General features: G+C 43.4%; 2 protein-coding genes across 5 annotated transcripts in view; one reads left to right on the forward strand and one right to left on the reverse strand.

Annotated features, from left to right (window-relative positions):
• sycp3 (synaptonemal complex protein 3) overlaps positions 1 to 2,838 on the forward strand; it is a 131,529-nt gene extending 128,691 nt beyond the window's left edge. The window contains exon 9 of the mRNA XM_041195958.1: positions 2,576 to 2,838. Coding sequence (XP_041051892.1) covers positions 2,576 to 2,629 — 54 coding nt within the window. The 3' untranslated portion in view covers positions 2,630 to 2,838. The remainder of the gene's footprint in view (positions 1 to 2,575) is intronic.
• Positions 2,839 to 4,438: 1,600 nt separating this feature from the next.
• The window catches only part of LOC121281756 (choline/ethanolaminephosphotransferase 1-like), a 47,511-nt gene continuing 37,569 nt past the window's right edge, over positions 4,439 to 14,380 (reverse strand). For all 4 annotated transcript variants that reach the window (XM_041194708.1, XM_041194707.1, XM_041194704.1 and 1 more), the window contains one exon: positions 4,439 to 7,858. In XM_041194708.1, the coding sequence (XP_041050642.1) occupies positions 7,721 to 7,858 (138 nt within the window). In that variant the 3' untranslated portion in view covers positions 4,439 to 7,720. The remainder of the gene's footprint in view (positions 7,859 to 14,380) is intronic.

Raw genomic sequence — 14,380 nt, forward strand, 5'->3', positions numbered from 1 at the left:
GTCTTCACGATAGATGCTGAGGATGAAATAGCAGAGATATAGGGAAAGCAAAAATATAAATCAAGGACAGGAACTAACGCAAAGGAATAGTATTAAAATATGTGGAAATTGTTGATGTGTTAGCCATGATCTTCCAAAACTGTTAATTCAGGAATTGTCCTCTTTGATTGGAAAATTGCTATTGTCACTCCATTATTTAAGACGGGTCAGAGAGAGAAAGGAGGAAACTACAGGCCAATTAGCAGTTGTAGGGAAGTTACCAGAATGTTCTGTTAGGGACACAGTGACTGAGCATTTAGATAAATATGAGCTGATGGAGAGAGCCAACATATGTTTGTAAAAGTCATGCTTAAGGAACTGGGGAGATAACTAAGGGAGTTACCAGGAATGTTATTTATATCTGCATCCAGAAAGCGTTCAACAAGGATCCACTTAAGACACTACTAACAAAAATAAGAGCACATGGGATTGGTGGCAACCTATTGGCTTGGACAGGGAATTAGTTAGGATGTAGGAGACAGAATTGGAATGATGGGTATGTTCTCATCTTGCCAGTTTATGACTAGTGATGTCTCCCAGGGATTGGCTCTGGACCTCAGCTTTTCACTATATAAAGGATTTGGATGAAGGAATGGAGAGCTGTAGAACCAAGTTTGCTTATGACAGTTGATTAGACGGTGCAGTCAATTTTTTCAGGAGTTAAGGTGTCAGCTTACATTGTCCATGTTTTTGACTGATACAGGAGGGCAGGTAGCACTACAGCTCTGTAGACCATGAGCTTGTTGCCGGGTTTGAGGTCTTTGTCATCAAACACTCTTTTCCTTAGACAGCCAAAGGCTGCGCTGGCACACTGGAGGTGATGCTGAGTATCATCATCGATATCTGCCCTCACTGAGAGGATGCTCCCAAGTTATGAGAAATGATCCACATTGTCCAGTGGTCCGCTGTGGATCTTGATAGTCAGGAGGCAGTGTTGTGAAGTGGGAGCAGGCTGGTAGAGGACCTTTGTCTTCCGGATGTTTAGCCTAAGGTCCATTCTTTCATACGCCTCAGAGTGCATCAACGATAGTTTGACCTGTGTGTGTGCATATGCAAGCGTCATCAGCATACTACAGCTCAGTGACAGAGATTGGGATGATCTCAGTTCTGGGATGGAGGTGTAGGTTGATAGTTTCCCGCTTGTCCTGTAGAGTAGCTCCACTCCAGCAGGGAACTCCATGGAGATGGAGTGGTGTTATGACAAGGAAGTGTTATGACACAGCAGTTTTTAAATGAGTTATTTAAAATCCCAGAGGAAAACTTTAAACAACTGTCATAACCTATTTTCAATTGGTATGTTTTGAGTTGCAGCTCTAAATTCAGGAATAAGATCACCAGTTCTCGAGAGGTATTTATAATCAAACTAAATGAAACATTTATTAACAAATTTAACACATACACATTACTATCATAACTTTTTAAAAATTCCCAAATTAATCTCCACTAAGGCAACAATAAACAGTAGACTTAAACAAACACCAGGCAAAGCATTTTTGCGTTATGAATTCAAAATGAGATTCCTTTCAATTTGGATCCTTTGCAGGCAGTTGTTGGCTTACAGGCTTAGATCTTACATGCCTCTGTCCTGTACACAAAAAACTCCTTTCTGTTATACCCAGCCTTTCTCTTTGAATGTAAATTCTCATTATATCGTACCAATTTTATTAGTAATATAAACATTGCTTGGTGTCTCCTGACTAGGTGCAAGATTTCACCCCCAATCTTTGAATGATCTATTCAACAAAATACAAATACACCCTTTACCTTACTGTCTACATCTCAAAAGTACTATACATCAAAACATCCAGACTAGCTGGCTTTAATCCAATTAACACACACACATTCAGACACAGACTAAACCTCTATTTAAAAAAAATTCCAATAACATTATATACATTAATATCTCTACATGACAGGAAGATGGAAAAGTGTGTTGGTGCCTTGCCTTACCCCAGTTTTACCAAGCTTTGTCACGGCAAGCCGTTACCAGGAGGGCAGAGGAATAGTTTAAGGGTCGGCCTTTAAACATCCCTGAAAAAAGTGCAACACCCCCCACCAATTTGTGGGAATCTCTTGCTCGAGACTGCCCAAACTGAAGAAACATCCACGAAGGTGTCAACCATTTCAAACATCAAATGCTACCTGCCCCACCTGTGACAGTGTGCAGATCCAGCATTGGTGTGTGTGTGTGTGTGTGTGTGAGATTTCCAGCTGTTGTGGCGTGACTTCTCAGCTGGGTTAAAGCACCAGTACTCCCACATGCACAATGGTCAAATTAGCATGAGCAAGTTGTACATGTAGAATGTTGAGCACCAAAACTTCTGCAGATTCGATGACATCTTTCACTAGCAAACATGAGACGTGCACTTAAACTGTCCTTACAACATCAAGGCAGCTAATCTAAATCCAGTTGATGTAAGAGGTGTGTACAAACAGTTGGGTCAGTCCTTTCAGAGAAAACATAGTTTGGAGTCTTTTAACAGGCAGTTTGTTTTCCTGTTGATTAGTTACATGCTTTTTCTGCTCCACCACCCAGCAACAGCAGGAAATGGCCTCAGTGCGGAAGTCCCTACAATCCATGCTTATGTGATGTCATTCAGTGGATACAACCTTCCACGCTGCATGGAAGCCATTCAACTAAAACAACCGATTGCGTTCAGCAGTAACTGAGTTTATAGTTGCGATTTTAAAATGGTTAGTTTTAAAACTGCTTTCATGTTATTGTATCAAAGATTTAGCTTTTCAGTGCTTGCCCATTGTGTTGGTGAAATTGTTAACCAGAATAAAACAAACTCAATTTAACCAATTTAGATAATTCTATCTTCACTCTCCCTCTGCATAATTACTGTTGTATACATTTACCATAGATTGCTTATAAGTCAACCTGTGAAGCTTCAAAAAAATGCTTCCAAAGCAGTAGACAACCTATAAGCTAAAATGTGAACCACTAGGGAGTGTGTAGGTGGCTGCCATTTTGAAATGTGGGGAAAAAAATAACACTGGTAATTCTAAGTAAATCAACATGAGACATTTTATTTAATGAAATAATTTTACAAGGATAGTTGGAACCACAATCATAACCTTTTAAAGACATCAAATTAATCAGTTTTAGCATCGGCCACGAAGAATTCAGAGTTCATCCAGAGTCACTTTGGCATCTTCGTAAGGATCTTATTTGATTAAATTTAGAGCTTTCAGTTTCAGAATCATCTTCCACTCCATCCATTAAATTGGATATTCTGCATTTTTTTAAACAATTTGATGCCATTTTGTGCCGTAATAGCATCCCATGATTTGATGAACTTAATCCATTTGGCACAAACATGATCCTTTAATGGCTTGTTCAGACACCCACCTAAAGGTTGAGCTACCAACATTAGACCCACCCCCATATAACTGCAATGTGGATGTTATTTCTTTGCAGGCACTTCTTGATCTCATTGGTTATATGGGATATGAACATGTCCCACACTAATAAGCTGCACCCTTAATGTAGGCACATTCCACACATTGATTCACAATTTCACCGTTTCCTAATCCATCCAATCGTTGTCATGACATGCATAAAAACTCCTGCAGGGAACTTGATGTTCGACATGGTTTTTATGTTCAAAGATTACCTTAGGACATGATTCATGGTAATACTAGCTTGATTGACTGATGGAACACAATTAAAGCCTGTGGTTTTCACCAGAGCTGTTTTTGAACCTTTCCACTCCAGTGTGAGCATGTTAAAATTCATCAGCATTTCATCCACATTGTTGATGCAACATAATGGATGCTTGTGTTTTTGCCACTGTCTGATGAAGAATCACAAACGGATAACTTTGGCCGAGGTTTCTTGTTAGACTGAAATCACTGAGATTGTCTCAACATTAGACTTTTTTAAATCCCATAAAGCGCTACACCAACAAGATGTTGCTGGAATCTGTTTGACTTTGTTCACTTCAGTGTATATACGGCTTGTTATGTAAGCAATGCTGGCAAAGTCACATTTATCAGCCAGCTGCACTGAGAACATTAAGATTTCACCATGTAATATGGGACTGAGGCCACCTTGAAGCAAGGTCAGGGCAGGGTGACAGATTCCAGTTGGGTTTCATCCTCATTCTTGGTAGCTTGCTGAGGATTTGGGGATGGGTGGGGGGTTGCAGTGGTGGTGACAGGACACCAGAAGATAGTCACAGTGCTAGGCACTAAAGAAATGGACTTAAGCCCAGACTTAGAGAAGCTGAGTGTTTATGGGCAAGATACTTAAGCCCAGAGTTAGAGACGCTGAGTGTTTATGGGCAAGTTAGGGGGGTGGCAACAAATTTTATATTAGATTGGGTGATGGGCACTATAGAATTTGACCACAACGCACACTTACCATGAATAAAGCAATCTTTATTTACACCAGCACTTGGTATTTATTTTTATTTAGAAAGAACAGAAAATTACAATTAAGCATGAGTAAAATCAAGAGGCTCATCAGTGACACAAAGGCAAAATTAGGTGAGAACCATCTGTATGTTCACAAAACAAACCAGATTTCTGCAAAAACAAATTAATTTTCCATTATATCCAGTTGCTCCAAGTAAATGGGGCTGGTGCATTGGGGGACCTGTTATACAACATGTCATTGGATCATTCCTGTTGAATAACACTTCATTAGATTCTTCCAGTTACATTACTTTGTGCAGAAATAGTTAATTCCAAGAAAAAGGGATAAGTGAGAGAAATGCTTTGGTTCATTTTATAAATCATCTGGCAGTAAAGTGAGACACCGGGCTGTGGCTGGGTTTGTGATGTTAGGACTGCAGCCTCACCACTAACAACTAATTAAAAAGTGAACACTTCAGTGTTGTATTCGAGATTCATCTCTCTCCTATCCCATCCATATCTTTGATAATACAGGACAGCCCTGCACATTGCACACAGGGTTTACAAAATACTGTCAGGAATGCAGTCATAATACTTATGTGGCAACTGTTTAATGCTATTCCAAGGCAACAACCCATTGTAAATGGTGCCATGGAAAGTTCACTGTTGTCAGATTCTTGCAAAGTTTGGGTATTTTCACTGATGTGAACTGGCTGCATGCCTAGCACCTTTTACCACAGTGAAATATATCCTATGGAGATGCCAATTCCAATTATAACAAATTCTTAGAGGCCAAAGATGCCTTAAGTCATTTAATCTCAAGATCACTTCAGAGTCTAAGGGCCAATGCAGTGATGGATAATCTGAACATGGCTGTCCCCACCCCTGTACTATTAATCAGCCACAGCCCTGTACCACTCACAACACTGGGAGCAGTATATACTCAGAAAAAAGCTCTTCAATAAGCCAAAGTATATGCTTTGCAAATACACGATCAAAATAATTGAGAAAGAAAACCACCATTTCTTTTAAACTCAAGGTATTTAATGGACAAGTTGAAACTCTGGTGGATCAATGCCCACAGGGAAATCAGGGAGAAGCTTGTTGTTCTCCACAGTTACTGGATGAAAATCACAGGAGGTTACATTTTCTAGCTAAAGCAAGGCTCGCTCCCTGGTATCAAAAGAAAGTAGTAACAAAGTGACATGTTTAGCTGAGAGGTGCTTTTGATCCTAATTATTGCCAGTTTTCCTTGTCCTGATACATGGGAACAAGAGCAGGTATATGGCAAAGCTCCTAACATAGGCAGCGTGTACAGAGCAGGTTAACTTTATTGCACCTTTCCTCCACGCTATAGAACCACAGGCAAAGATTGGTGCTGGTATAGGCACCAACCCACAGCTTCTTCTGATAGTGCCAGTATACCAAACCTGTAAGCTTCGGCTCCACACAAAAAAAAAATCAGTACTTCATGAATGCTGCTGAAAACATGTTTGCTGTGCACCAAGATTTAGAACTACAGGCAGCAATGTTGGCGTACAACAGCACAAAGCCATCTCAGACACCTGGCATAGGAACTGATCGCACTTCATTAGCAAGTGTGAAGGAGTTAAGCAAACCCCAAGTTACCACCAAGGTGGTGGGAGCTGCACGTTGTTTCTCACCTTCAGTAGACAGCCAACGAAAATGAAGCTTTTACCACTTCAATCGTTGAAGCCTTTTCTATTGCCTCCTCCTATTGCTGATTGGAAAAGCTTGTGCTGACCTGGAATCTCTCCGCAGGCTTTAGCGTCAGCTTGTCATCACTCATCTTCATGCCAGACAAGCATGTGTCAGAAAGCACTGTAACTCAGATACACAGCATTGGTATCTGCATAACTGCCATCATATCGACATTTGGACACTTTTAGGTTTGATTACATCCATCTATGAGGTAAAGGCTTACAAGACCCAAGTTCAGATGGATAAAGTGCTTCCTGCAACACAAGAGGTGAACAGCAGTCCCCATCATCATGCAGGATCACTTCTTAACAAAGGGGTACTGTGATGTATTACCCCCCACAGAGTAAAGATCCTTTGTTCTGGCACACCTGTGAAGAATGATCCTACAGATGCCTGCTCAATTTCCACTGGCAGAAAATTGGTCATTGCATCTTTCAGTGATGTTTAACCAACACTGGTCAAGGGGATACACATACTTTAAGGAATGAGGAGAGAATCTGATATATTTGAAGAATTTCCCAAAAGGTGAAGATTGCTCAGTGCAAGCTCCTCAGTGAATGTTACAAATTCATTCCTTTAATGGCAACACTAGGTTAGAAACAGAAAGGTGCTATGGGTTCAGATTACTAGTTAGGGAAGTGTGGGCTGACCTTTGGAATAACAAATCTATGAGGCAGGAGTGACGGGGTTATAGGATTACTGGATCCCCAAGACACCAATTTTGAAACTGAAAGCACTATTTTTGTTAAAATGGACACAAGATTGTGGAAGAATGTAGCAAATAAAGCAGTGAACAAAGTGGAAACGTTACACAAATTCTGCTCCTTAAAGTGCCAGTTCAGCCCAAATTAGGCCCTTCCCTTTAATTACCCACCCCTGTACAGTTTGAACATTAACAGCAGCATCTCAAAGACAGCTTCACTGGTGTAATTGGGCCATATACTCCCAAAAAGAGCATTGCAAAACCTTTTATAATCCATGGGCACCACAGGTGCTAGTACCACACTTACATCCTTTAAATTTTAAGATGACTGTATTAAGTTGTTAAAGGCTTTTTGTCGTTCCCTTTCCTACAGCCCACCCAGCTCATAGTTACTGCCTGCAAGGTTCCAGATTGGCACAAAATATTTCTTCTCTGCAGTTCTCACCTGCAATATGGCTCATCTGTTTTTTTTCAAGGTAGTTTAAGTTGCAGGAACTTCCATTAAGCTCATTAGCAAACCTCAAGCACTGTAACAGGCCTGTGGACAGTCAACAATTCTATCAGATCAAAAGGGTTGAAGAAAAGACAACACACAACAGTGCTGCTTATTTTCGTTCAGGTCCATAAAGAATAGATGCACATCATGTTGGTTCCTGAGCTGCCAGTGTTACAGGGGTGCATGCAGGGGTGAGTCAGTCCTTCCCATCACAGTCAGCTAGTTTAGGAGTGTTAGGCTTCATTCAGAAACTGAAGCTTAAACAAAACAAAAAAGTGCACACAATGATCGAACCATAAATTAATAACTTGTTCACTTTTTCTCCCAATTCCATATTTTTCTATGTACATTCCCTCAGTCGTGTGCTGGAGTTTTCTTGTTGAGCACAATGGCTTAAGTCACTTGTGATGGTTCTGCTCCTGGGAGTTGACTGGCGAGGAAGGGGGGCTGATCTTGAAGATGTTAATGTGAAGGTGGGAAGCAATTTGATTACAGACACCCACCGAGTAACGGATTAGGTCAAAGAGAGACCAGACCTATGAGTCAAAGAGGAGAAAAAAAAGTCAGTAAAGAAATGAATGCAGTGGTTCCTTAATCACTGGACATACATCTAGATCTACTGCCCCAATCTATTTCAGACTGTTGGGAGTGAGGACCCTGGTCATGTAACTATAAGGGCACATCTACAATTTTGACAATAAAAGCTTAGAAGCTGAGTGCAGGGGAATCCTGTAGGACAGCGTGTTAAGTGGTAGAACTAGCATCAAGGAACATCTCATCATAAGATGTGGGCGCCATTGGCAAAGCCAAGATTTGTTGCCCAACCTTAACGGTTGAGGTGGTGGTGGTGAGCTGCCTTCTTGAACCGCTGCAGTCCACGTAGTGCAGGTACACCCATAGTGCTGTTAGGGAGCGTCGATGTGCAGAAGTGAACACAATATCCCAGATGGAGCCTTACCAAGACTCTATACTGACACTTCTCTTTTTTAACTCAAGGGCTGGAATGAAGGCCAACCAAATTAGCCTATTTAATTAATTTTTTGAACCTGGCTATTGGTTTTTAAATGGTGCCCCCCTCCACCCCAGACACCTTTGTTCCTCCAGAACCCCAAGTCTCTCGCCATTTAGAAAATACTCCAATTTATCTTTGAGTCCAAAGTGGATGACCTCACAGTTGAACTCCATTTGTCATAATTTTACCCAATTAACTCCTCCTTCACAACCAATTTCCAGCTCAACAGGTTGCCTCCAATTCTATGTACTCTCATTTTTACTAAGAATCCCTGCATGGAACTTTATCGAATGCCTTTTGGAACTCAATAGCTGGTATTCATATGGCACTTTAAACTTAAAGAAACATCCCAATGGGCTTCACATGAGTATTGTAAACCAGCATGACAAGGGGATATTAGGTCAAGTGACCAAAGCTTGGTCAAAGAGGCAGATTTTAAGGAGTGTCTTAAGGGAGGAGAGCAAGGTAGAGAGGTGTGGGAATGGAATTCAAGAGTTTGCAGCCAAGGCATCTGAAGGCATGGCCACCACTGGTGGAGCAATTAACAATAGGAATGCATAGGGGCCAGAACTAGAATCTATCTCCGACATTTCCCTAAACTTCTTGTCTCCATTTCTGCAAATACTCATTACAAGCCCAACTACTCCCACAACTACCTCCATACCCTGCTTCCTATAAGGACTCCATTCCATTCTCCCAGTTTCTCCACCTCCGTTGCATCTGTTCTGATGATGCTACTTTCCACAAAGGTGTTTCTGACATGTCTTTCTTTTTCCTGAGCTGAGGTTCTCCCCCTCCCCACGGCCGACTGTTGTTGACAGGGCCTTAAACCATGTCTGACCCATTTCCTGCACCTCTGCCCTCACCCCTTCCCTCTCAGAGCCACAATCGGATTTCCCTTATCCTCACTTTCTACCCCACCAGCCTCCATATTCAAAGGGTCATCCTCCACCATTTCCACCAACTCATGTCACCACCAAACATCTACCCCTCACCTCCTCTGTTAGCATTTCGATGGGACCATTCCCTCCATGACAACCTGGTACAATCCTCTGTCACCCCAACACCTCATCCCCTTCCCAGTGCATCTTCCCATGCAATTGCAGATAGTGTAACACCTAGCCCTTTACCTCCTCACTGTCCAAGGCCCCAAACACCTTCCAGGTGAAGCAGCAATTCACTTGCACCTCTTTCAATTTAGTCTACTGTATTCACTGCTCACAATGCAGTCTCTGCTACACTGGGGAGACTGAATGCAGACTGGGTGACCACTTTGCAGAACATCTTCACTCAGTCCACAAGCATGACCCTGTTGCCTGCCATTTTAATTCACCATCTTGCTCTGTTCAGATTTCTATCCTCAGCCAGCTACAATGTTCCAGTGAAGCCCAACGCATCTTCCAATTAGGCACTTTACATCCTTCTGAACTTCAGTCAACAATTTCACGACCACGAACTGCGTCTTCCATTTTGTTTTGTTTTTTTTTTTACAACCCCAGCCCATGGCCTAGTCAGCATCTTGTTCTCATATTTTGCTTTCAGAAAGTGCTGACCCTTGTTCTGCTATTAACATGTTATGCTGTCTGACCTTTACGCCACTATTAACACATGCTTTAGTCTTTAACACCATTTGCCTCATGTCCATGACATCTTTGTCTTATCTCTCCTGACTTCCAACCTATCCCTGACCTATTTGCTCCACTGCTCCCTTGTCAACAGAATGAAACCCATCCCATTTCCACCGCTCTTCAGCTCTAAAGAGTTATAAGGACTTGAAACACTACCTGTTTCTCTCTCCACAGATACTACTAGGCCTGCTGAGTTCTAGCATTTTCTGTTTTTATTTCAGAATTAGATGAGCACAGATATCTCTAAGGGCTGTGGAGCTGGAAGAGCTTATAGAGATAGGAGGGACGAAGCCATGGAAAGATTTGAGAACAAGGATAGGAATTTTATAATCAAGACTTGCTTTACCAGGAGATCAGTGTAGCTCAGCAGGCACAGGGGCGAGAGGAGAACAAGACTTGTTGAGAATTGAGACACAGGCAGCAGAATCTAAGGAACAGGTGAACAGCTCTGAAGAGTCATATGGACTCAATGTTAACTGTTCCTCTCTTGAAAGATGCTGATGGACCTGCTGAGTTTTTTCAGCATTTTCTGTTTTCAATTTAGATTAACAGGCTGGCTACAAGTTCAGAACATTGTTACTTGGGAATCAGATGGATGCAATACTTGGTAATTTAACCAGTACTTGTTAATTACAGTGATATTGCTGATTTGAATAGGACAATTTATATTGAAATACAGCAGTTAATCACAGCAAACCGATAAAAACCAGGTAGGTAATCACAGCAGAACAGGAAGAAGCCCTTATACAGCTAAGCCAGGCTTGGCCTGAATAGCCAAGTGGTTATGGTACTGGGTTTGTAACCCCAAGATCAAGAGTTCAAATCTCACAATGGCAAACTATGAAACAATGTAACATCATCTGAAACAGATGGAAACGTGTTTGTACTCGAAAGAGTTACAGCTAAGCCAGTGGAAGACAAATTGGGAGCACACTAACCAACCAACAGCCAGCCAATCATGCACCAATTAACCAATCCACATCCAGAAAAGGATTGTGGATGAGCTCTTTCAAAAACTATCCTGTATGTAAACCCCTGAAGTCCCACACAAGAGCACTCCAGAAAGACAGATGTGTGACAGCAAGAGTCCCAGTGAACCAAGCAGGAAGATCTCGGTCAAAGATCCTTCCTAAGTGACGTACAGTTATCTCAGACTGACCTCCTGAAGGGTAACTGATTTAATCAAAACTGTTTAGTTTAAAATTCTCAATACAGGTGTTGGGTTTAATGTGAGTTTGCATCAATCAGAATTCTCAGTCTCCGACCTTAACAGGTAAAATCACAAGAGTTTTGGATGACCTCAAGTTTGCAGAGGATAGAACGTGGGAGATCAGCCAGAAGTGTGCTGGAATAATAGCCCAGGGACTGGAATGAGGGTTTCAGCAGATGAGCTGAGGCACCCAACATGGTTAAAAATTAGAGTCTCTTATCTACATTAGTGACCACCGTAAAAATGAACCAGGTTTAACAAAGCCATGCTGGCTCTCTGATCAGCTCATTCGTTAAGTACAGATTCTAACAGCTTCCCACATCTTACATTAAATTAATAGGCCTGCCATTACTTGACTTCTCTCCTACTCTTAAAATTTCCAATCCAACAGCAGTTTATGACAGCTACTTGCAACTTCCTTACCCTTTCGTTTCAATACCCTGGGGTGGAAACTCAGGTTCCGGAGCCCATTACACAAACCGTGCCTTCATCAAATCCAGTAGACAAACAATGAAGCACACTTCTTTCATCATGCCTACACACCCATTACAGCACCCACTTCCCTCTCACCAGGCACATACCTGCAGACCTTCACCAAGCCCATGTCCCCATGAAGCAACTGGCATGGGGGCACATTGCAGTCCCTCTCCATCAATCTGAGTCCCCTAACAGAACACATCCCCTTCACCTATGGCCAAGGAACCTACTACAGTATCACCTTCATCAATCCATGAGCCAATAACAGCACATCTCTCCATCTGAAACAGGAACCAGTACAGTAGACCCACCCTTTACCTAGAGCCAGGGTCATAATGCGACCCCAATCTTCCACCAAGCACACCACTTCTATACCAGGCCATTACCTACTGACAAGAAACCTTTCCATCAACAAGCACAGGGTCCTATTACAACAAGCCAATACTTAAGCCACCAGAGCACATCATTACGGTACACCTCCCTGTCACCTGGCCCAGGGCCCCGCTACAGCACACCCCTCACCGGGCCCAGGGCCCTGGTACTGCACACGCCCCACCGGGCCCAGGTACGGCACATCCCCCACCCCCGTCACCTGGCCCAGGGCCCTGGTACTGCACACCCCCCACCGGGCCCAGGTACGGCACATCCCCCACCCCCGTCACCTGGCCCAGGACCTGGTACTGCACACCCCCCACCGGGCCCAGGTACGGCACATCCCCCACCCCCGTCACCTGGCCCTGGTACTGCACACCCCCCACCGGGCCCAGGTACGGCACATACTCCACCCCGTCACCTGGCCCAGGGCCCTGGTACTGCACACCCCCCACCGGGCCCAGGTACGGCACATCCCCCACCCCCGTCACCTGGCCCAGGGCCCTGGTACTGCACACCCCCCACCGGGCCCAGGTACGGCACATACTCCACCCCGTCACCTGGCCCAGGGCCCTGGTACTGCACACCCCCCACCGGGCCCAGGTACGGCACATCCCCCACCCCCGTCACCTGGCCCAGGGCCCCGCTTTGGCACAACCGCCGCCCCTGTCACCGGGCCCAGGGCCCCGCTACAGCACACCCCCCACCAGGCCCAGGGCCCCCACTACGGCACACCTCTCCATCACTTATGGCCTTTTGCAGAGCTGCATTGGATTTTTTGTTGCTCCCTCAGCAGCAAATGGACAGAAAGAAAATTAGGCACGCCGAACTGTTTAGCAAGCATAAAGTCCTTGCTACAAGACTCCAGTTGCATCCCTCTTATTGTGGGCAGTGAGAGCAACACCTGACAGTTTGAGTCAGACAGCCCATGAGGAAAATCACAGACACAGGCTTGCAACCATTCATCTCACATTGAGGATTGGCTGAATTGAAGCTAGACCATAAGACAAAGGAGAAATCGGCCATTCAGCCCATTGAGTCTGCTCTGCCAGAGAATGAGCTCATGGCTGATCTGATAATCCTCAACTCCACTTTCCTGCCTTTTCCCTATAATCCTGGATTCACTTATTCATTAAAAATCTCTCTCAGCCTTGAACATACTTAACGACCCGGCATCTACAGCTCTCTGCAGTAAATAATTCCACAGATTGACTACCCTCAAATTCCTCCTCATCTGTCTTAAAATGGGTGACCCCTTACTCTGAGATTAAGCTCTGGTCCTAGAATCTCCCACAAGGGGAAACAACCTCTCAGCATCTGCCCTGTCAAGCCCCCTAAGAATCTTATATGTTTCAATAATGTCACCTTTCATTCTTCTAAATTCCAAACAGTACAGGCCCATTTAAAAAGGGAAGCAATCAGGTTAATGCCAGAACATTTACAGATGTTGCAGTGATCTACCCAAGGGCAGCTCCACTGTTCATTTCTTCACCCTCATGCCCTTGCACTTTCCTCTTCAGTCATCCATTTTGAACTTCACGATGTCTAACGTTGTCATTCTCTTTCTCCCTCTTATACATCTACCAATTTTCCCAATATCACCACCTTCACCAAGTTCTCTGCCTTAGAATCTGGTCAATCAACCATGTTACCTTTTCTTGATTTTCACTAACCATCTTTCCTCCTCCACCATCCTGAGTTCTTTATTACTCTCATGAGCACAAGGAATAAGAGTAGACGACCACATGGCCTGTCGAATCTGCTCAGACATCGAATATGATCACAGTTGTGGACTTAACTCCACTTTCCTGTCCACTTCCCACATCCCTTGATTCCAAGACACCAAATATTCCAGCCTTAAATGTATTCAACAATGGAGCACCCACAACCCTCTAGGGTAGAGAATTCTAAAGATTTACAACCCTTTGAGTGAAGTAATTTCTCCTCATCTCAATCCTAAATGATCAGCCCTTTAACCTGAGACTGTGTTTTAGATTCTTTGGCCAGCAGAAACAACCTCTCACCCTCTATTTTATCAAGCCCTTTTAGAATCTTGTATGTTTAAATGACATCACCTCTCATTCTTCTAAATGCCAGAGAATATAGTTCCTCTCATTATATAACAGCCCTTTTATCTCAGTGACCAATCTAGTGAACCTTCACTGTACCACCTCCAATGCAAGTATATCCTCTCTTAAATATGGAGAGCAAAACTACAGAGTACTCCAGGTGTTGGCTCACCAAAGCCCCGTAGAATTGAAGACAGACTGCTTTATTCCTGTACTCCAATCTCCTTGCAATAAAAGTCACCAGCCATTTCTGATTGTTTGCTGTGCCTGCATTCTAACTTTGTGTTCCT

The sequence above is a fragment of the Carcharodon carcharias genome, chromosome 9 (genome assembly GCF_017639515.1).
Source record: "Carcharodon carcharias isolate sCarCar2 chromosome 9, sCarCar2.pri, whole genome shotgun sequence".
Taxonomy (NCBI): Eukaryota; Metazoa; Chordata; class Chondrichthyes; order Lamniformes; family Lamnidae; genus Carcharodon; species Carcharodon carcharias.